The 24389-nt window shown below is 39.5% G+C and overlaps 1 protein-coding gene across 3 annotated transcripts in view; it reads left to right on the forward strand.

The window, feature by feature from the left end:
* BCL2L13 (BCL2 like 13) overlaps positions 1-24195 on the forward strand; it is a 36406-nt gene extending 12211 nt beyond the window's left edge. For 2 of the 3 annotated variants that reach the window (XM_083365634.1, XM_083365635.1), the window contains exons 5-7: positions 3582-3651; positions 5701-5844; positions 21527-24195. In XM_083365634.1, coding sequence (XP_083221760.1) covers positions 3582-3651; positions 5701-5844; positions 21527-22336 — 1024 coding nt within the window. In that variant the 3' untranslated portion in view covers positions 22337-24195. The remainder of the gene's footprint in view (positions 1-3581; positions 3652-5700; positions 5845-21526) is intronic. The other variant, XM_083365636.1, reaches the window with a different exon arrangement.
* Positions 24196-24389: the final 194 nt, after the last annotated feature.

A 24389-nucleotide genomic window follows, 5' to 3' on the forward strand; every position in this document is an offset into this window, starting at 1 on the left:
ATAGAGCCAAATATGGCACTGTGTTTAAGTAGTTCTATCAACACAGTTTTCTATTTTATAGTGATCTGTTCTTTGTCAAACAAATGATAAAGCAATTTAGGATAATTGTCTATTAGCATTGTTCATTTAAAATCAGGTACATAAATAAATCACAGTAGAATTATTGGCTGATATTGTCACTGGAGTGAGGAAACATTTATATTCTGCTCAGTTCCAAATGGCTCTGTGTGATTTACAATATAATTGCTTGACAAATCTCAGATGAGTATATATATACACTTTATGTCAGCCACTTATGCTATTGAGGACAGCAAAAGCTTGTCTCTAGTGTTTGATATATAATAGCATTTATGCAGTGTAAGCGCAATTTATTTCTCTCACCAGGTTCTCAGTAAGATGTGCTATGGTATACTAAACACTGTAATTAGTTAACCTTGTCTTCATGAATTGTTTCTAGGAAGATTTTTTTTTTTTTAAAAAAGTGCAGGTAGTCCTTATGCCACTCGTTTAGCAACTGTTCAAAGTTATGTTGCTGCTGAGTAAAAGGGACTTTTGATCAGTCCTCAAAGTTGCAGCTGTTGTGCATCTCTGTAGTCTTGTGATTGCAATTCTGTCACTTGGCAATCAATTCGCAATTGTAATGGTTGCAGCATTTTCTGAGGATGTAAGTGCCCTTTGCAAGCTTATCTGCCGCCTTTCCACAAGCAAAGCCAGTTGGAAGCTGACAGGAGGTCACAGGTTGCTCTGGCTGTTTTTTCTCCTGAGGAGCCCCAAGTGTCATGGAGAATTCATATTTCGTAGCATCCACCCACCTACAGCACCAGTATCCACCCACAGTACCTGCCCATAGCTCTCACCTGCTGGTTTGCTTGTGTCCCAGTTGCTGTTATAATCGGAGCACTACCTGTTATACTCTCAATCTCCATAAATTAGAAAAAGAATTTCTGCAGTTGGCCAGAAAAGTACTTTCTACAGCTGAAAATGATATTCTTCAGTATTCCATAAAGCCCTATGTTGGAAAAGCAGCAATTATATTGTAACATTGGCCTAAATATTTCATTTTTTGGTGTCAACTGGATGTTATAATTAAATATATGGAACTCCAGATAATCTGGGACACACACTGGTAGCTCACACTGTGAACTTTGTTTATTTAATTAGGAGTGGGCCTATTAAATATAATGTTACAGGTGATGCAGCACCTATCCAACCTTGGTTGATCTGGAAAAGCTAAGCAATGTCAGAGCCACTTAGTTATTAGAGGAGAACTCAAGAGGAAGTTAAAGGCTAGACTGGGAAGCTGGAAAATTATTCCAGAAGAAGGCAGTGCCAGACTACAAGTTGGGAGCCGTAACACTGGGGTTCAATTAGCTGAATCCAAATTTAGTATTGCTTAAAACTCACAGAAATGGTGGGATTTAAACTGATAACTGATAGCTCGAAGCAGGAAATATCTGATGCATAATATATACAAATCACATGTTATGCTAAATGCATTTCTTCTGGTGTGTCTGGTGTCTTTAAAGGATGCATCCAAATTGAATTTGAACCTAAACATCTTTGTTCACTAGTATGAGATTGTTGTCTCTCCATAGCAGTGTGTGAAGTTTAGTGTAAGGAGGCAGAATTGAAATTTGAAGTTTAACAAAAACACTATCAAGACATGCTTGTTTATTTTGAATGAGTTTAAGTCCTTGGGGCAAAATTAATTGCATTCTACAGCATGGAAGAAATGCTGTTGGTCTAGTTCAGGGGTCAGCAACCTGAAACAGTGAAAGAGCCACTTGGAACTGGTTCCCTCACAAAAGGAAAAACTGGGAGCCGCAAAAAACGTGTGCGCATGCGCAGAACAGCATTTGACTGAAGAGTGGAGCCAAGGCGAGATATGCACCTACCCTGCATATTTGAATTGATTGGTTGAAATTTTTTAGTCCCACTTTTTTTTTTTTTGGACTGCACATGGCAGAGGACTGAGAGCCGCAGGAGATGGCTGAAAGAGCCGCATGCGGCTCCGGAGCCGTGGGTTGCAGACCTGTGGTCTAGTTAAACCTTTCTGTATTGTACAGAAAAGTCAATGAATTGTAAGAAACCAGAGGTGGGAATTTTCCCTATCTTCATACTGGGGACTATTGTTGTGACTCAGGGCCAGCCTGTGGGTCCGACAGTCGGCTCCGACGTATCGGAGGACTCAGATGAGGGGGAGGAGGGAGACGAACCGGCTGATGATGGTTTGGAGGCTTTGCAGAGTCCTCAGCCGGGGACCTCTTCTCAGCTGCGTGAGCCCGAGAGTGCGGAGGATGATGACCCACAGCTGGCCCTGTTCAAGGACGCCCGACGCAGGAGGCAGTCGAGCAGGAACAAACAAAGAAAGGCTATGGGACTCCTCGGGAGGAGGCACAGGGAGACCACGCCCTGAGCTCTCTATAAAAGGAGTGTTTGGGGAGGGGCTGGTTGCTGAAAGCAACTTTTCCGCTTGAGAAGACAAGCTCTAGTGTTTTTGTTAACTGCGTAATTAAATCTTGGCAGAAGCCTTTTAGCCTTGGACGCTCTCCAGTCTCTTCTTTCTGATAAGGGGTTTGTTAGAAGAGGGCTGGTTCAGAACAACTATGTGATACTGATACCTGGGAAGATACTAGAGTAGGCATGTCAAACTGCCGGCCTGCAGGCCGGATGTATCATTCCAAAACTGCACCCATCCCATTGCCGGCAATGGGGGAAAAGTCCTGATACATTACGCAATGTCACGTGACAAGTTTGACATGCCTGTTATAGAGGTTATCATGAAGTGGTCACAATGTGGGATAACTAATATCTTAGTGGACTAACTAATATCGTAAAAGTAATAAAACTGAGTTGCTTGCAGAATTATATCCATATTTATAACAAAAGTATAAATGGTTGAATTATTAAACTGTATTAATATCTGTGATTCATCATACAAATCAGAAACCTTTGGCAACAACTTCTCTGAGGAAGGTATATAAGCTCGTTTCAAAATACACAATTTGAATCTGATTTTTAATTAACTAGAATGAATAGTGGTTAAATAATGGATTTTAACTGTAGCTATTTCAATCTAGGTTACATAAGATACCATATATTAAAAACAATTTGAATCTTCCAAATTTTTCCTAAGAAGTGTAAAAAGACACTTGTGAACTATTTAACTTTTCTTAGGAAGTCATTGCACCTTAGCATAAAAGAGTTTATGAAGCTAAAATCAATCCTGAATTCTGTATAGGAATGATGGAATACAAATAAAAATATTTAGGTTTCTGACAATGTCTGTTAATGAGTGGAGGGCAGTTGACATCTGCTCAAGGCATGAATTGTGGCAAAATTTGGTAAACAAGATCTTATGCTTTTGCTGTTTGCTTCTCAAAGTTGTATAATTTTTGTCATGAGTTGTGTGGTTTAATGCTGTTAATCGATTGGTTCAACTTCTTGAAACCAAAGAATTGCTTGGGCCTTTCTGATTGTGTTAATATAGTTAGTTTAGTGGTGTACAGATATAATGAAAAATGTTATATTTTTGCCTTTCTTTAGATTCATTATCTTCCCTTTTGGTGTCTCTCATTCAGGCCAGTGAATTATCAGGAATACAAAGAGAGGACGCAGGAAGCAGCAAGTCATGCTAGTGGATGGAGCAAGGTAATGACTAGCTCACTTTTTAAAATTTCCTTCCAGTGGATGTTGAGTCAGTGCCAGATGAATTACCTGAAACATATCCAATTTCTTAATTCAGGGTTAGATTCAGGATGGATGGACTGATGACCGGACAGACAGATTTATTTAACTTGGCTAGCTAGTGATGTCTGCAGCATTCATTCCTTTTCAGGAACATCATCTTTGAGATACCTCCAATTCACTAGTAATTGGTTGCAAAAAATAATTGTTGAGTAAGTACTTTACATATTTCATATGTCTTGATAACAGTGCATATTAATGAAGCTTGAAGACATTGAAATAGATGAATAAACAGAAATAAGTAATACAAACTAAAAATTATGATCCAGAAAAAGTCCTGTTTGATTCCAGTATGTTTTTTTAAGACAAGGCTCATAGTCTGCTGCCTTATCAACGAAGTATTAGCATAACTTTCTGACTTGAAAATTGTAAGTTGGCTGTAACTTCCACCTACACCTCATTGTTCTGTTCCCCCCTCCTGGAGTACAAACAAACAGACAAGCAGGCTCGACTAGCAAGAGTTAGTTCTACAGGCTTTAGTTAATTGCCTTCTGATAAGGCCTTGGCAGCAAAATAGGCTCGTTACCTCAAATGTCAGCTGGAATGAGATAACGTCCAAACAAACAGTCCAGAAGCAGATGTACAGAAGCGTTGCCAAGAATTCAGACCATGGTTTCAAACAAGAAGCAGAGTTCCAAAGATATGACCAGAAGTTGTTTAAACTGTTGTTCATCACAAAGTTCTGAGAGCAGCCACGTCCCCTTTTGTACCTTATGGGGTGTGGCTCAATGACTCAGCTACTCCCTGGCCCTCCTACTCAACCTACGTTGCTGCAAACGCTTGGCCCTGCGTCTTTCTTGAGGGTCTAGCCATGAGTCATCTTCACTAGACTGCTGCAGCTGCTCGAGCTCCCTCCCAGCCTGGCTATTCCCAGGCTGCTCCTCTCGGCCTTCAGATGGAGACGGAGGCCTTGCCAGAGAGGAAGGCCCTGGAGAGGGAGGCCTTACCAGTCCCTCCCCATCATCCTCAGAGTCCTCTTTTTCGGTTAGGACAGGCGCCGGGGTCGGGGCCACAACACATTGTATTAAGGGTAGAAAATAAATGAAACAATTTTTGGACAATATTGTTTCATTTTCTTCTTGAAATGGCTGGAGAAATCATCTAGAGGTTTAGGTTAAAGTGTCAGTAATATGTTTATTAGAAGTAGTCCTACTCTTCTTTCCATTTAATAATCTTTAAAATGGGAGGCTACTTTCAACCCAATAACCCTGCAAAATTCAAAAGAAATGCCTGGAGGAAATTCTAAGATAGGTAAAATAAATGAATGAAGAAACTTATTATGAGATAAATTAGTCTTCTGGACAGTCTTATAATTGACCAGTATTCTACTGAGTATTATTCTAATATTTTTTCAGGTTTGAACATGTAAAGGTATTAATTTGCTCCACTTATAAATAATATATGTACATTTTTGATGAGTTTTTCTTCATGTAAGTCTGGGTATACTTGCATGAATATAGGTAGTCCTCGACTTACGACCACAATTGAGCCCAAAATTTCTGTTGTTAAGTGAGACACTGGTTAAGTGAGTTTTGCCCCAGTTTACACCCTTTCTTGCCTTAGTTGTTAAATGAATCACTGCAGTTAAGTTAGTAACACAGCTGTTAAATGAATCTGGCTTTCCCATTGACTTTGCTTGTCAGAAGGTCACAAAAGGTGATCACGTGACCCCAAGGACACCACAACGGTCATAAATATGTATCAGTTGCCAAGCATCTGAATGTTGATCACGTGGTCATGGGGATGCTGCAAAGGTTGTAACTGTGAAAAACAGTCCTAAGTCACTTTTTTCAGTGCCATTGTAACTTTGAACGGTCACTAAACAAACTGTTGTAAGTTGAGGACTACCTGTATGTCCACACCGAAATGCATAACATGCATCAGATGCTTTAAATGTAGAAAATCTTGTCATTGTGCCACAATGTTATAGTTCCCGGTCTTTATTTTCTTTAGGTGTTAGTGCCCCTGGTGATTCTTCAGCGGTTCTTGGTAGAGCTGTGCAAACAGGGCCAAGAACCACTTGGTGCACTTCTGAATTTTGGAGTGACCTACCTTGAAGATTATGTTGCAGATTATATCATCCAGCAAGGTGGATGGGTAAGATAGATAATATTTGACTACATGTTTCTTCTGAGGTGACAACTTCAGATATGTCTATTTTAGCGTGACACTGGCTTTAACATTTAGTAGTGATAAAGCATATAGCTTCCCTTTTGAAAATGGCAAAGCATGATCAAATATTTTGTTAAAACTGGCTTTAAAATTCTCACTGGTCTCTGCATGAGACAAAGCTTATTCCTATATATTCCTCCCAGAAGAACGAAGCTGAAGCCACCAGCCTGAGGATGAGGGATGAATTCCTGTGGAGTTTAACCTAATCTAATTTTCAGTTTTTGGAACACGTTTTTAACTATCAAACAGCAAGAAGCAATTCCATTGTATCCATTTTTACTAAACTTTTGTGAATGTGATAAAATTTATAACTTCTTTTTCATTTTTAATTTTCTAATGATTGATGAGTTCTGGAATCTTCCTCCCCTTTTTTACATTTGATATTTGTACTATTCTGAGCAGAAAACTCTTTGGTTTAATTATATTTCCTTTTAAGCATCACAAGACGTTCCTTCCTCAGTTGTATTAACCATTAAATATTAGAAAATTACCCTTCTAAAATCTGGATATTTATTGTTCTGCAAGAAATCAGTTTCATTTAAGATGTTATTTGAAAGTAATGTTGAATGTATAATGAAGCCTGCTTAAAACATACAGATCATTTATTCCTTTTTCTCTTCTGTTTTTGCAAAAGTTGTGAAGTAGAGATGAGAGCACCCAGATTATTCCTTACTGGGAGACAGAACAACATCAGATTTAAACAGAATTAATCTGGGATTAGTGAAATTATCTCCAAGTAGTTTTAAAACCTCTCTATATTTGATAAATACAGATTATGCTATTATGTAGGTTATGTTATATTTGATTTGTTGCACATTTGTTTTTCATTCTCTCTCCTTCACCCATTTTTCCCCATCTTGGTATAACAAATTATTTAGATTTCATTTAGCAGGATTCATATATCAAGCTACAGTCTTAAATATTAAATTTAATGAAAGTTAGCTTCCAGTTCGTCTTTGGCAGGCAAATAAAAATTTGGGGTTGCTTGTATGTTCATGCCATAGCAAACAGTGAATTTATTAGGCAGCTAGTATACTATTTTAGGAACCCTAATGTCTGCTAATTTTTTCCACAAATGTTTGGAGAGATGCAACTTCAAAATAAATGCAGGGCACACACTATTCCTAAAAGAAGCAAATCATGGTTTGAAGTATGACTATTTTAGGTTCACCATTGGAGGACCTTGAAGGACCAGACTAGGGACAAATCATAATAGAGGAATCCTGTGTGGCCACTAAGAGTTAATCAATTTAGTATTAAACTAACTTACCAAATGCAGCATAGTTTTGCAATTAGAGGATACACTTAATTGCTGCAGGATTAGGAATGGGTAATTCAGAGCTAATTTCATCAGCTATGGATCACTTGTAAGACATTTTTAGCCATACTGGTAGTCCTTGACGTACTTACAGGTAGTCATTATGTCAGTACTGGAAAAGGTGACATGACCAGTCCTTGCTTATCAATATTACAGTGTCCCCATGGTCATGTGATCAAAATTGAGGGTTTTGGTAACTGGCATGTATTTACAACAGTTGCAGCATCCCAACCATTTGTGGCCTTCCCAGGGAGTATCCAACAAGTAAAGTCAATAGGAGAAGCCAGATTTACTTAACAACTACATAGTTTGCTTAATGAGCATGACACAAAAGTTGTAAAATCAGGCACAAGTCATTTAAGAACCACATCACTTAGTGAAGGTAGTTCTGGCTTTTAATTGTGATTGTACGGACTATCTATATGTGATTAAACGAGTAAGATGTGTGAATGTGCAACTGTCCAGTTATATCTTCCATAAGATAATTCATTCTGATGGGCTTACAGGTTGCTTTCATTTCTCAATATATTTGATATATATATATATATATTTATATTTGTGCTGTACAGGGCTCCTCAACCCCTGGTCCTTGGACCAGTACCGGGTCAAGGCATGCCAGCAACTGGTCCGCACAAACAAGCAAAGCCCAATCCGCGAGATGCAGGCAGTACACTAAACCATGCCCCCTCCGTCCACAGAAAAACCTCTCTCCACGGAACCGGTCCCTAGTGCCCAAAAGGTTGGGGACCTCTGCTGTAGTACATAGTTGTTCATGATGATGATTGAGAGAATTCTATTTCTAAGAAGTTAGGAATGTTTACTGTGGAACACTATATAATCACTTTGGTTGTTTAATTATTAAATCTTAGTGCTTAGTCATTCACACAAATACAAGGGTTGCTTAAAGTCTTTATGAACTGACTATTTATTGGGATGGGTGGATGGATGGATGGATAGCAAGTCAGACTCTCTTGAAGAACTGCGGTCTCAAAAGTCTCGTAGTTAAAGATAGTCATTTTCCAAAAGTGCTGGGTTGAGTTCTCTGGTCTGCATCTATATCAGCATGGATGAATGTAAAATAAAGAGTTAATAGAGCCAAAGCATAAACAAGACACACAGATGTTACTATCACTCGGCCTCAGAGCATTTGGACAACTTTATCAAGTTTAGTTGGCTGGAAAGGAGGAAGCTGTTATCAGCTCCAAACACACTTTTTTCGATTCTCTTATAAATATTCCAATGCAAGGATCAGCTTTCTACTGAATTCCCCTTTTGTGGCTTAGTGGCAAGCAATATCAATATCCAAATACAAGTAGTATTTAAATTTTATTTAAACCAACTTTGGTGCAGGTTTACTCAGGACTAAATAATAGCAACCGAAAGAAACTAAATTATGAGTTTTTAAGAATTTTTCTATGTTCTTCAATAAAATCCAAATTAAATTTACCAAAGTGCGGGACTCAATTGAATGGCCAGGAAAATCAATGATCTGACAAAATACAAAACTAAAGGTAAAACAGGATGCTGTGGAAGCTTGTCCAGATGTGTTGGTGTAGCATCAAATGGTAAAGATCTTCTGGCTTATGTTGAAAAAATTCAAAAATACTTTTCTTTTTTGGCCAGTCTGCAGTCAATTCCTCAAAATCCCAGTCCTTTGATGTTGTTGTTAGTTGCGAAGTCGTGTCCGACCCATCGCGACCCTATGGACAATGTTCCTCCAGGCTTTCCTGTCCTCTACCATCTTCTGGAGTCCATTTAAGCTCACGCCTACTGCTTCAGTGACTCCATCCAGCCACCTCATTCTCTGTCATCCCCTTCTTCTCTTGCCCTCAATCTTTCCCAGCATGAGGCTCTTCTCCAGTGAGTCCTTCCTCCTCATTAGGTGGCCAAAGTATTTGAGTTTTAGCTTCAGGATCTGGCCTTCTAAAGAGCAGTCAGGGTTGATCTCCTCTAGGACTGACCGGTTTGATCGCCTTGCAGTCCAAGGGACTCGCAGGAGTCTTCTCCAGCACCAGAGTTCAAAGGACTCAATTCTTTTGCGCTCAGCCTTTCTTATGGTCCAACTTTCACTGCCATACATTGCAACTGGGAAGACCATAGCCTTGACTATACGCACTTTTGTTGACAGGGTGATGTCTCTGCTTTTTAGTGTGCTGTCTAGATTTGCCATGGCTTTCCTCCCCAGGAGCAAGCGTCTTTTAATTTCTTGGCTGCAGTCCCCATCTGCAGTGATCTTGGAGCCCAGGAAAATAAAATCTGTCACTACCTCCATTTCTTCCCCATCTATTTGCCAGGAATTGAGAGGGCCGGATGCCATGATCTTGGTTTTCTTAATGTTTAGTTTCAACCCAACTTTTGCACTCCTTCTTCACTCGCAACAAGAGACTCTTCAGTTCATCTTCACTTTCTGCCATTAGAGTGGTATCATCTGCGTATCTTAGGTTGTTGATATTTCTTCCAGCAATCTTAATTCCAACTTTTGATTCATCTACGCCTGCCTTTCTCATGATGTGCTCTGCATATAAGTTAAATAGGCAAGGCGACAGTATACAGCCTTGCCGGACTCCTTTCCCAATTTGGAACCAATCAGTGGTTCCGTGTCCAGTTCTCACTGTTGCTTCTTGGCCCGCATATAGGTTTCTCAAGAGACAAATAAGATGTTCTGGTACTCCCATCTCTTTAAGAACTTGCCACAGTTTGTTATGATCCACACAATCAAAGGCTTTAGCATAGTCAATGAAGCAGAAGTAGATGTTTTTCTGGAACTCTCTAGCTTTCTCCATGATCCAGCGTATGTTGGCTATTTGATCTCTAGTTCCTCTGCCTCTTCGAAATCCTGCCTGTACTTCTGGTAGTTCTCGATCCACATACTGCTGGAGTCTAGCTTGTAGGATTTTAAGCATAACTTTACTAGCATGAGAAATGAGTGCAATGGTGCGATAGTTTGAACATTCTTTGGCACTGCCTTTCTTTGGAATTGGAATGTAAACTGATCTTTTCCAATCCTGTGGCCACTGTTGAGTTTTCCAAATTTGCTGGCAAATTGAGTGTAGCACTTTTACTGCATCGTCTTTTAAGATTTTAAATAGCTCAGCTGGAATACTGTCACCTCCACTAGCTTTGTTGTTGCTCAGCTTTTCTAAGGCCCACTTCACTTCACATTCTAGGATGTCTGGCTCGAGGTCAGTGACCACCTCATTGTGATTATCAGGGACGTTAAGCTCATTCTTGTATAGTTCTTCTGTGTAATTTTGCCACCTCTTCTTAATCTCTTCTGCCTCTGTTAGGTCCCTGCCATTTTGGTCCTTTATCATGCCCATTTTTGCATTAAATGTTCCCTTCATCTCTCCAATTTTCTTGAAAAGATCTCTGGTCCTCCCTATTCTATTGTTTTCTTCTATTTCTTTGCACTGTTCATTTAAGAAGGCATTCTTATCTCTTCTAGCTATTCTCTGGAATTCTGCATTCAATTGGGCGTATCTTTCTTTTTCTCCCTTGCCTTTTGCTTCCCTCCTTTCCTCAGCTATTTGCAAAGCTTCCTCAGACAGCCATTTTGCTTTCTTGCATTTCTTTTTCTTTGGGATGGTTTTGGTTGCTACCTCTTGTACAATGTTGCGAACCTCTGTCCATAGTTCTTCAGGCACCCTGTCTATCAGATCTAATTCCTTAAATCTATTTGTCACCTCTACTGTATATTCAACGGGGATATGATTTAATTCATACCTGACTGGCCTGGTGCTTTTCCCTACTTTCTTCAGTTTAAGCCTAAACTTTGCAACAAGAAGCTCATGGTCTGAGCCACAGTCAGCTCCTGGTCTTGTTTTTACTGACTGTATAGAGCTTCTCCATCTTTGGCTGCAGAGCATATAGTCAATCTGATTTCTGTGTTGACCGTCTGGTGATGTCCATGTGTAGAGCCGTCTCTTGGGTTGTTGGAAAAGAGTGTTTGCTATGACCATCGTATTCTCTTGACAAAATTCTATCAGCCTGTGCCCTGCTTCATTTTGTACTCCAAGGCCAAACTTGCCTGTTATTCCGGTTATATTTTGGCTTCCTACTTTAGCATTCCAATCCCCCATGATGATAAGGACATCATTTTTTGGTGTTAGTTCTATAAGGTGCTGTAGGGCTTCATAGAACCGGTCAATTTCACCCTCTTCAGCACCGGTGGTTGGGGCATAGACTTGGACTACTGTGATATTGAATGGTTTGCCTTGGATTCGAACTGAGATCATTCTGTCATTTTGAGGATTGTATCCTAGTATTGCTTTTCCTACTCTTTTATTGACTATGAAGGCTACTCCATTTCTTCTGAGGGATTCTTGCCCGCAGTAGTATACCTGATGGTCATCTGAATTAAATTCACCCATTCCTGTCCATTTTAGTTCGCTGATACCTAAGATGTCGATGTTCAGTCTTGTCATCTCTTGTTTGACCACGTCCAGCTTGCCTTGATTCATGGATCTTACATTCCAGGTTCCTATGGAGAAAAAATCTTTACAGCATCGGACTTTCCTTTCACCACCAGACATATCCACAGCTGAGCGTCCTTTCGGCTTTGGCCCAGTTGCTTCATTCTTTCTGGCGCTACTAGTACTAGCCCTCTGCTCTTCCCCAGTAGCATATTGGACGCCTTCTGACCTGAGGGGCTCATCTTCCAGCGTCATATCGTTTTGCCTTTTGGTACTGTCCATAGGGTTTTCATGGCAAAGATACTGGAGTGGTTTGCCATTTCCTTCTCCAGTGGATCACGTTTTGTCAGAACTCTCTGCTATGACCTGTCCATCTTGGGTGGCCCTGCACGGCATAGCTCATAGCTTCATTGAATTACGCAAGCCCCTTCGCCACGACAAGGCAGTAATCCATGAAGGGGAGTCCTTTGATAGGGTCATCCATATCCATACAACTTGTTCATCGTAACATTGGTTGAGGTAGTTTGCACAAAGAGTTCTTGATCTTCAGGTCTTCAAGTTCATTGACTCGCCCATGTCTTACTGTATGTTGTTTATACCAAGTCTTTAGCTTTTTATTAAGAAATTAATAACCCTATGTCTTGGTCTCTGCTTGTTGAATGATGCAGCATAACACACAGCAAAACTTTGGAATCAGTAGTAGTGCCATTCCTAGATTAAAAACATTTTAAATAGAAAAAACATATTAACTGTACAGTAATACAAATTGAATAATTCAAATATGAAATTTACGCATTGCAGCAGAAATATATGGATATTTTTTCCAATCTTATCACCATAAATTATGCATTCATCCATTATTTCTACCCAGGCATTAAATTTGATTGATAGAGGCTTAAAGAACTAGGAGGGCAATGCTTTTTGTGAAACTATGCTGGAAAAGTGAAAGTACGCAAGGGGCAATATGTTTTCTGATGCTGGATATATTTGACATGATTAATTGCTCTAAAAAGGAAAGTTGAACTGAAAGAACATATGCTTTAATACTGTTTTACATTACCGGTATATTCAATTTGGGGCTGGTAGATGGTTTTGATTTACTTTAACAAGCTTGTGTTTTTAAAGTTATATGGTTTCATGTTATGTAAGAAGAAAATGTTGGATGCCTGAAAGAAATAAACTGCTTCACAAAATTTTTGAAATTATCAGCCTTTTGCATATAAATGCTTTTGCTAAAACTCATTTGTACATTGGAACTTTAAACTAATAGTGCCGCTTATAAACACTGAAAGTAATGTTGGAGTAGAAAATGGGAGCAAATTTTGCTTCAATTCAAGGACTGAGGTGGAGTGAATCCTCCTGAACTGACTATCATTATTAAACCTTTTGGACTTTCTGGATTATCTGTGAGGCTTAGTGGTGGCACTGATGTAGCAGTTCTATTCCTCCCTAAATGGAGGTTTTAGCAAGCAACGTGAGGGAAGAAAGGTTGGTTTGGAGATTGTGCCAACTGTGGATTGTTGTGAGGCTTTGCTTTTTCTCTCTTGTCTGTTGACATTTGCTTAGCCTTAGATCTTCACTTTGGGCCAGGCCACTGATGCACTGGAACGTTTGGTCCCTTGCATGGGGGCTGTCGGGGTCTGAATGAGAAGAAACTTAAGGGAAGCTGAATCCAAGCAAGGCTAAATTGCTGTTTGTTCAAAAAACAAACTGTGGTGGAATGTTGTCTCTGGAGTTGCAGAACAGAGGGCCTCTTTCTCAGAGAGCAAAGAGCAGTGGTGGGATTCAGATATGTGAACAACCGGTTCTCTGTGTGGATGCCGCTTCCAGAAGTCCATTCTGGGCCTAGGGAACAAAAAATTAGCTACCGGTTCTGCTGAAGTGGTGCGAACTGGCTGAATCCCACCACTGGCAAAGAGATATTGGAGCGTGGAATGTCTGGTAGGCAGGAAGAGGGCATGGATGGAGCATCCCTAGCAAATCCTAGAAAGGGTAGAATCTAGAAAGGGTACAGAGAAGAGCAACCAAGATGATTAGGGGGCTGGAGGCTAAAACATATAGGGAACGGTTGCTGGAATTGGGTATGTGTAGTTTAATGAAGAGAAGGGTGAGGGGTGACATGATAGCAGTGTTCCAATATCTCAGGGGCTACCACAAAGAAGAGGGAGTCAAGCTATTCTCCAAAGCACCTGAAGGCAGGACAAGAAGCAACGGATGGAAACTAGTCAAGGAGAGAAGCAACCTAGAACTAAGGAGAAACTTCCTGACAGTTAGAACAATTAACCAGTGGAACAACCTGCCTCCAGAGGTGGTGAATGCTCCAACACTGGAGGTTTTTAAGAAGAGACTGGACAGCCATTTGCCTGAAATGGTATAGGGTTTCCTGCCTGAGCAGGGGGTTGGACTAGATGACCTCCAAGGTCCCTTCCAACTTTATATTATTATTAAATCCCAGAGCCTATCTGTACTTATGCAAATAATTGCTTTAGTCTGGTAACTTTCTGTCTGTAGGCAAACAACACTAAAGAAGCTACTCAGAAGTAATTCCATGTGTTGTTCTTGGTTCTTTGATCCTGACATTAACCATCTAATTCAGTCATGTCAAACTCGCGATGTCACGTGACGTCACGCAATGTATCGGGGCAGTTTTGCCATTGCCGGCAATGGGGTGGGTGCGGCTTTCAAATGACACGTCCGGCCCGCGGGCTGGCAGTTTGACACCCCTGATCTAATTCTTTGTCTGCTCCATTGGTAACTGTGATGAGGTAGCATTTTCTGAAGAAGCAGACTCATAACATGGGAGATTGTCAATCTAAACCCTCAGCTATTATTAGATATATAGTTGGAGGCCGTGGCCAGAGGGACTTTTGTTCAGCTAGTCTAATGTGCCAGTTGCAGCCTTTCCTGATAACAGTGATTCATGACTTTGTATAAATTATTTCAGTTTCTCTACTAGGAAGCTGCAGTTGGTGCAAAATGCAGTAGTTCCCTTGTTGGTGGGTGAGAACTGCTTCTCAATTATAACACCAGAGTTACAGGTCCTGCATTGGTTACAGGAACCTTTCAGGTGTAGTTCAAAGGGCCATTTTTGACCTATGATGGCCTAGATCAGGGGTCTTCAAACTTGGCCCTTTTATGACTTGTGGACTTCAACTCCCAGAATTCCTCAGCCAGCCAAGCTGGCTGAGGAATTCTGGGAGTTGAAGTCCACAAGTCATAAAAGGGCCAAGTTTGAAGACCCCTGGCCTAGATGGCTTGGCCCAAGTACTTGAAGGACAATCTTGAATTGCAACATAATTGTTCAGTTTAAATGTTACATATATGGAAGGTGAAGGTTTTTTTCTCAACAAAAGATGGAAGCAGGGCAGAAGCTAATTCTTTCCAGTGGTGGTCCCTAGAATACCTTTTAATAATTATATCTTATTGGGAGATGCCTATGATAGTATCTTTTTGGTATTTTAAGATACCAAAATGAATGGTTATTTATTTAGCGTATGGCTAGTCACACACAGAATTAAAAGCACTTCATATTTATTTATTTATTTATTTATTTATTTATTTATTTATTTATTTATTTATTTATTTATTTATTTATTTTATTTAGTTATATTTATATACCGCCCTATTCCCTGAGGACTCAGGGCGGTTTACAGGGAATTAAAATCCAAAATACAAAAATTAAGAATCAAATTAAAAAATATTAAATTGACCCTGTACTCAATTAAAAAGAACCCCAAATTAAAATTTCTCCTCAGTCTGGGCCCGAGAGCTCAAAGAGCCAGGTCTTCAGGCCCCGGCGGAATGATCGGAGGTCGGGGGCAGTTCTCAGCTCCACCGGCAGCTGGTTCCAGAGGGCAGGCGCTCCCACCGAGAAGGCCCTATCCCTGGGTGTCACCCGCCGGCAATCTCTTACCGGCGGGACCCTGAGCAGACCCTCCCTGTGGGAGCGCACTGGGCGAAGGGCGTTTGATGCTGTTCTAATATTTACAAGTTAGAACAGTTAAAACAATTTTTTTTTAAAAAAGAAGCAATTATGAAACCTAAGAGGAAAAATGAATGGTATTAGGGTGTATACCCCAAGAGTCTATTGGAAGTATGGTGATATAAAAAGTAAAGAAGGCTATTTCTAGAAGTACTTTCCGCATGCTTAATTCATTTTAATTGACGGGGAGGAATATACTAGGTTAACCAAACTTGAACCCAGCTCACAGAAAATGGACAATATACTCATTTTGTTCTTTTTGTAATTGTAATTTTATTCTTTGAACTGAGATAACAGTTGCATAGTGAGAAAACATCAGCAAAAAGGATAAACCAGCATTAAGGCTTTAAAACTATTTTTGCATATTGAAGGGCAATGGAGATGGAGATGCAATTCAGTCATGTCTATGTAAGCAGTAAGTATTAACCTAAATTAATGTGTCCATTAATCCGCTCTGCTATCATACATTGTGTAGATTTCAAAAAGCAGAGAAGGGGAGTGATATTCTGTTGACTCATGCATCTTGTTTGTTTTTCTTAAGGTAGTATGCAAGTATTTTCAGAAGTGAAATATATGCTTTCAATAAGATAGAGACCAGCCCTTTAGTGTTTTGATAGACCAAGGTTATTTTGCAAGCAGTGCTTAGAAAGGGAAAGGTTTAGTATTTTCCCCTGGGTTAAATTAAAAATGCCCACTCTAATTTGGCAGCAGCTTAGCTTCACAGATGCCCCAAAGCAGTATTAAGGCACAAGCTGATGCATGTACACTCGCTCCCTTTCCCTTATTCCATTCACTCTCTCTCTCTCCTCTGTTGGCTGCATCTGTTTCATCAGAAGCTTCTCCTGGAAAACTGCAGAGTAGGAACAGTCAGCTTGGGTAAGATTTTTCTACTGAAGTGGTACATGCTTTAAATACCATACTTTCCCTCATTTTCAGTGCTGCATAGACTTGAAAACGGACATACGAGATTATCACAGGAGTGAAAATGACTAAATATTGTTACTTGAACATTATTTTCCTACTGTCAGGTATCTACTTGTGGATTGTTCTGCTTTTCATATCTTTACATCATTAAAATCTTTGGAACTTTTAACTTATTTGAATTTAAAAGACAAACTTGAATTGGCACTGCATAATTCAGTATTATTTGTTTTTGGATGAAAGTTCAGTTCATAGAATGATCTGAAATATTTCTTTACTGGGTACATGCTTGTATGGTTGATTCTTAAATATGATGTGTTATTTTAGTTGGTTTTGGTTCTAAAATTGGCCTTGTTTAAAATTCTGATGATTAAATTACATGGAGAAAATTTATTTTCCACTTGCACCATGATTGTTTGATTCCTATTTCTATCTTTGTTGCTTTCCAGGGTCTAATAATACTATGGGTTTTTTGAGACTTAATATTTCAAGATTTTGACTCTGAATGAAAGCAAAAACTATTAGAGCTAATGCTAAACCGAAATAGCAACATATTTTGAAGATATGATGGAATGTGATTTTACAAGTAGAATAAAATAATATGCATTCAGATTTAATTTAGTTATGGAAATGAGATATTTATTTCAAGAAAATTCGCATGTTATGAAACAATTGGTATGAAACCTGACTATTTGGCATGTGAAATATTTTATACTAAATATTTCCAACAGATACTTCTGTTTTTCAGGGGATAACTTATTTATTTAGCTTGTTCTTTTACCACAATGATTTAGAATGGAAAATAGTGGGTTTTAATCAGTTTAATGTATCTTTCACACACACCCCAAGTGGCATTATTACAAAGTCAGCTTATTGCCCCCAACAATCTGGGTCCTCATTTTACCTACCTCAGAAGGATGGAAGGCTGAGTCAACCTTCAGCCTGGTGGGATGCGAACCTGCACTAATTGCAGGCAGCTGGTGTTACTTAAGGAGGCATTAGCCCACTGCTCCACCAAGCATCACTTTCTTCTGTGAGTTCAATAATATAATTTCCATTAAATTATTCAGCTTCATGCACACTTCTACACATATTTTAATGTTCTGAACTTTAGGCATACTGGTGTAGAAAAGGCTCTAGATTCCTTAGCAAACTTGTATAGAACCTCAGTTTGTGGGATGTTGTACCTATAAAGAATAGGTGATTGTGGTCCCATCCTTATTTTCCTCAATTTCTTGCCATGAAATCCACAAATGGAATGGGTGCATGTAAGAGTTGCAGTTAAGTTCGTTTTATCACCGTGCCTCTTTACAGTCCTTTTTTGACATTGAGAGAGGATTTTGCAATAAATGTATAGTAGTCTGTTGGGAGCCCATCAACAGATGGAATGTAGACATTGGATTCTGAGTAAATATATATAAATTGTCGAGTGTTATACCAAATATAATATATTTTTTCCCTAAGTAGGATGTGGGGATGGGAAGGGGAAGTATAGCAGCATTGCGTTTTAAAGTTAAAAAGATATATATTTTTGTTCCCTGTCTTTCTAATTGTAGTATAGTATAGTCTAGCTATTTTCCCGAGAACTTGACTCCTGAAATGTGTAACAGTTAAATTAATTACCTATATTTTTCTACTAGGTCTACAACAGGGATAGGCAACCTCGGCTCTTTTATGATTCATGGACGTCAACTCCCAGAATTCCTGAGTCAGCATAGCTGACTCAGGAATTCTGGGAGTTGACGTCCATGAGTCATAAAAGAGCCGAGGTTGCCTACCCCTGGTCTAGAATATTGAATTGTGTTGTTTCCAAACCATAAGTAGTATTACTGAAAAATGTATCTGTCTTGTAGTGGTACTCTATTTCAGTAGATATATGGAGTTAAAAATTAGCTAGATTTACTTATGTTCAAAAATTAAGCATTTAATTCTACTTTTTTGACATTGAGAGAGGATTTTGCAATAAATGTATAGTAGTCTGTTGGGAGCCCATCAACAGATGGAATGTAGACATTGGATTCTGAGTAAATATATATAAATTGTCGAGTGTTATACCAAATATAATATATTTTTTCCCTAAGTAGGATGTGGGGATGGGAAGGGGAAGTATAGCAGCATTACGTTTTAAAGTTAAAAAGATATATATTTTTGTTCCCTGTCTTTCTAATTGTAGTATAGTATAGTCTAGCTATTTTCCCGAGAACTTGACTCCTGAAATGTGTAACAGTTAAATTAATTACCTATATTTTTCTCCTAGGTCTACAACAGGGATAGGCAACCTCGGCTCTTTTATGATTCATGGACGTCAACTCCCAGAATTCCTGAGTCAGCATAGCTGACTCAGGAATTCTGAGAGTTGACGTCCATGAGTCATAAAAGAGCCGAGGTTGCCTACCCCTGGTCTAGAATATTGAATTGTGTTGTTTCCAAACCATAAGTAGTATTACTGAAAAATGTATCTGTCTTGTAGTGGTACTCTATTTCAGTAGATATATGGAGTTAAAAATTAGCTAGATTTACTTATGTTCAAAAATTAAGCATTTAATTCTACTTTATGGAACATTTGTTTCTTAAGAAGGATAAATCTGAAGTCCTTGCATATCTGATTCAGTAAAGGAGAATGGTAGAATATCCTCTCTAGGAAAAGGTTTTCTAATGTATTATCCATATCCCTCTTGGTTTTTTTTTTTTCCTAATCTCAAGTTTTCCTGATGGAAAAATCTAACCTTGTTATATCCTAAAGTAGAGAGAAAGATGGGAACTTTTTCCCACAGGGTGCTATCACAATTATAAATGCTACTGCGCACTTCATTTGTTTTATGTTTTTCTGTGCCGAAGCAAGGGGGAGTAGAGCAAGCCAGCCTAGAAACGTGTAGAGCACAGAGGAAAAGGAACCGTTCATGAGTGAATAACATGTACTTTTTCTCTTTTAGGCCATTCAGCCCATAGGACAATTTGATCGCTGAAAAGGAGTGATAGGGGATTTATGAATAAATGCTTTCTGGATGGCTGCCGGCCAGCCCCAGTGCAACTGTCTGAATGTGCTACGTTCTATTAGCACAGATGGATGGATGTGAAAAGTGGCCGTCAGTGGAAGTTCTAAGAGCTTTTCCCTGAATAATGGATGAATGTGTCTGTCCTAATGGCAAAAAAGACTGCATAGTCTGTGTATTTAGCTTATTTTTCTACGCTGGCACAATAATTATTTAAGTTCTCTTAATTCAAATAAAGTAAACTAAACTTTTTAAAACTTATGATGAAATTTTATGATAGGTTACTAGAATTGGGGGAAAAATAAATAGGAAACATTGTTTTTTGTTGTTTTATCATGAGATTATTGTTAATTTTGGAAGGTATTAGAATGTAGTGATGGGCAAAAATGTGAATTTGTGGAGGATAAAATAATTTAAACAATGAACAGGCATTCACATAGGATATATTGGCAATATCAAAAAATAATCGAGATTTTTTTTCCAGGATTGCACATGAACAGTGGAGGGGGCAGCATTGTAAGTTTAGGAAAAAGACAAATTTGCTTTAAATTCTACCAAAGTAGTTATAACCAATCCAGCTTTGTTCCTAGCTCTTTGAAGCTGTGTGCTGAGATTCAAATACTTAACCCGCTTTTGTCTTTTCAGCTAAAGCATTTGAGTATTATTATTGCATTCCTTTAATCCTCTGTTACCCAATGAAACTTTTCAAATGTGTCAATCGGTAAATAGATTGAAACCATGGTTGGATTCGGAAATCTGGTGCTGACCCAAATAGAATAAATAAGTTATTTTTTAGTTTAAACTCCATATCATGGCATTTGCATAAATGTACCACATTGTAAAAAGGTGTTCCATGTTTTATCACTTTATGATTATAAGTTGCCTAGATGTTTACTCAGTAGTAACATTACTGTTTTGTTCTAATTTGTTTATTAAAACTCAGAACTTGGTTTTAATATCAATAAGTGCTTCTGTGTACAGTTAGTCTTTGCTTAATGACCATCTGCCCAGTGACTATTCAGAGTTCTGATGGCGCTGAATGAATAATACTTGTGGCCAGTGCTTGAAGTGGTTGCAGTGCTCCTGTTGATCACATGATTTTAAAAAAAAGCCCTCGTTTATAAGTGCAGCACTTCAACTCTCCCCACCTTCTATCTCCCCCCCATCCCCACTCTGTATTCCACTACAGCAGACATGTCAAACTCGTGACATCAAGTGACGTCATGCAACGTATCGGGACTGTTTTGCCATTGCCATCAATGGGGCTGACGCGGCTTCCACATGATGCATCCAGCCTGTGGGCCGGCAATTTGACACCCCTGTATTTACAGTCACCCACCCCTGCCACTCCTAGCTGGCCATTGGCATCTTCTTCCCGCTGCTGGCCTGGGATGCGAGTGTTGTGCAAGGGCGGAGCTAGCAGAGAAGGCAGGGCAGTGGTGAAGCCATGGCTTGCTGCCACTTTTGCCCAGGGAACCTCTGCCTGCACTGCCACCCTGCCTTCTCCACTAGCTCCATTCTGTTACTTCCTCCTTGGCTGGGCTCAGTGAGCTCTCTTTGGCAGACAAGGCTCCATTGTGCTTGCTACCTACCTCCCTTGGCTGCAACTTTGTCCAGTGCCTGGATCCTGGGCCAGCAGTGGGAGGAAGAAGACAGTGAAGGTCAGAGGGAAGTGGTGGTGGCCAAAAGGGAAGGGAGTGGGGAGTGGGGAAACTTGAAACATCTGCACAAGGCTTGAGGTCTTTATCTAAATATGGGTCAGTTCTCACCTATTGACCACAATCAGGACTTCTGGGACTGCCAAGCGAGGACTACCAATATTTCAGATTCCTCTAGTGGTTAAATGTATATATATATATATATATATATATATATATATATATATATATATATATATATATATATATATATATATATTGCTTAAAAGTATATGTTCTGAACTCTGATGGTATTGATGACTGCTACTTTCTCCTCCACCCAGGGAACTGTTTTCAGTTTGGATTCTGAAGAGGAGGAGTTCCATGGAATCATTGCTGAAGACAGCAATGACATCTACATCCTAACTAGTGACAACTCAGGCCAGGTGAGCCCACCTGAGTCACCCACAGTAACAACATCTTGGCAGTCGGAGAGCTTACCTGTTTCTTTGTCGGCCAGCCAGAGCTGGCATACAGACAGCTTGCCAGTTTCGTTGGGGCCCGAGTCGTGGCAGCAAGTAGCTATGGATCCTGAAGAGGTAAAAAGCTTGGACAGCAATGGAGGTGGAGAAGAAAGGAGCGAAAACAACTCTTCGAATTCAGATATTGTACATGTTGAAAAGGAAGAGATACAGGAGAGTGTTGAGGAGACAGCAGTGTCAGAAGTGGGCCTGCAGACAAGTGCTAAGAAATTGAGCTTGCCAGAAGTCCCAGCTGCAGTGCTGAAAACAGAGTCAGAGGCTGGAAGCTTGTTGATTAAAAGGCTAAGCCCTTCGGTACCTTTGCCCACCGAGGGCGACAAAGAGGGGAGAGCAGTGGAATATCCTGAACCCGAACCTCTGATGTTGAGTACGTCTGCCCAACAATTAACTCCTGAGAGTGAAAGGGCTTCCCCCAAGCCTGAGAAAATACAACTACCAGAAGAAGAAGCCAAACTACCGAGAGAGAGCTATTCTGAAGAAAAATCTCCTGATGGAGAGGAGAAACCCATTCTTTTGCCAGAGGGCAAATCGCTTCTGCTGTACGGTGGGGCAGCTGCCGTAGCTATCCTGGCTGTCGCGGTAGGTGTAGTGCTGACACTGAGGAAAAAGTAGTCCATTATTCTCTTGAGAGAGACCACTGCCTGGATCCACACTTGGTTGCGTTGACTAAGGTTTGCTAGGCCTCCTGTTAACGAGAAATCCATGTAACGTGACAGGCAGGCTGGGCATGAGTTTACTTCTAATTCTAGGACAATCGTGTTTTTTAGTGGCCTGGAACTGGACCTTCCTGTTTAATTGTAGGGGTAATATTGGAACTCCCTTGCACATTTAAATATCTCAATATATCTGAAAATATTGCGGGGTGGGGTTGCTTATACATTGGAAATTGGATCAGGAAAAGTGAATTGTTAACCCTGGAGAATTCCTTTATGTAGCTGCTATTGCAGCTTCTTTGTTCACCTCCACCTCTTGAATGAGAGGTTCTCTAATCATGTAGCATGAGGTTACTTCCCCTTTTGTCTCAACTTCCTCAGGTACTGCATTGCTCCCAAATTCTATGATTAAGCCCCTAAAGTTATGAAATGAAAGCCTTCCATGTAAGGATGAAAGCATAATGCATTTTGGAGAAAGGTAATGTTGTTTTTTCACCATTGTACATTGGGCATTTTTGTAATCTGGTGGTGGTGTATTTCTGTCCCTCTCTTTTCCCTAACCTCTCATTCATCCAGCTTTATCGTGTCAGTTTAGTTATCAAAGATACACTCCTTTCATGTTACGTACCTATCACCATTTTCATGAATGCAAAGGAAGAAAATATTTCCATGCAGTAAGCAAAAATGTACAAGGCCAAGAGTTGAACACTATATAGATAGTGCTAGATCTGGACAAGCATTTGTTTAGTGACTGTTCAAAGTTATGATTCTACTGAAAAAAGTGATTTATGACCATTTTTTCCACACTTATGACCCTTGCAGAATCCCCAGGATCATGCGATCAAGATTTGGGCACTTGGCAGGTATTTATGATGCTTGCTGTGTCCTTTTGTGACCTTCTGATAAGCAAAGTCAATGGGGAAGCAAGATTCACTTAGCAACAATTTACTAATTTAACTGCAGTGGTTCACTTAACAACTATGGCAAGAAAGGTCATAAAACTCAAACGTCTTGCTTACCAACATCAATTTTGGGCTCAGTTGTGATCGTAAGTTGAGGACTACTACAGATTTAATTCAAAAATGTGTTTCAAAATGCATGACGTATAAATAGACTTATCTGCAACTCTTTAAGGCAATTATGGTTTTCCCCCAGGATAGGATGGTTGCCCTCCATATTTTCTGTTTCTCAGATAGTTGCTTTAGAAAGTTGAAAACAGGTACTATGATGCACTTCTGCATCTTCCGAAACACTTTTTGTACCTGAACTTGAAGCAGTATGAAATTCTGGTATTTAATAGATTAAAATCTGATTACTTACAGATTAAGATCTGATTTCTTAATCCAACTGCAAGATTGGAACACTTAGTCCTACTTTACTTTTAGCATTGTAATGAATTCAAAATCTCAAGGAAATGAGTCAGAAGTTAACTGAGATAGCGTTTGTCATTTCCAAAAGACAACTGAACTTTCTCTTTTTTTTTCCTTGAAAATGTTTTGCTTCTCTTTCAAGAAGCGTCTTCAGTTCTTGGGTGAGAAGTGAAACATTTTCAAGGAAGGAAACCAAGGAAGCGCAGTTGCCTTTTGGAAAAGCCCCTTTGAGGCAACCATTACCTGGATGATTGAGAATCTCCATCGGCATGAAGTAGCATTTGCTTCCATTTTCCAGTTTTCTGGCCACTGGAGGAGAAATGATTTGAAACTTATGTCTTATTTTGCTCATGTAACTTTTCAGGTAACTTCTTTCTATGTGTAGACAATTCCTTTTTATTCCATCAGCTATAATTGGGCTCAGAAAAAAAATAAAATTGATCACTTATGTCAAATTGTTATTTTGTGTGTGTTGGAAAGCTCAGGTGATGACATTGTCATCAGTAACAGTACCACAGGATTTTACTTGAACAGTGAAATGGCAGCAGCCTCTTTTTACATTTTTTGGAGATGAGCTATAATTTCCTCTCTTCCTTCCCATTAACCCTGCTGTAAAAAAAAAAAATCAAATTTGATGATACA

The sequence above is a fragment of the Vipera ursinii genome (genome assembly GCF_947247035.1).
Source record: "Vipera ursinii genome assembly, chromosome: 6".
Lineage (NCBI taxonomy): Eukaryota > Metazoa > Chordata > Lepidosauria > Squamata > Viperidae > Vipera > Vipera ursinii.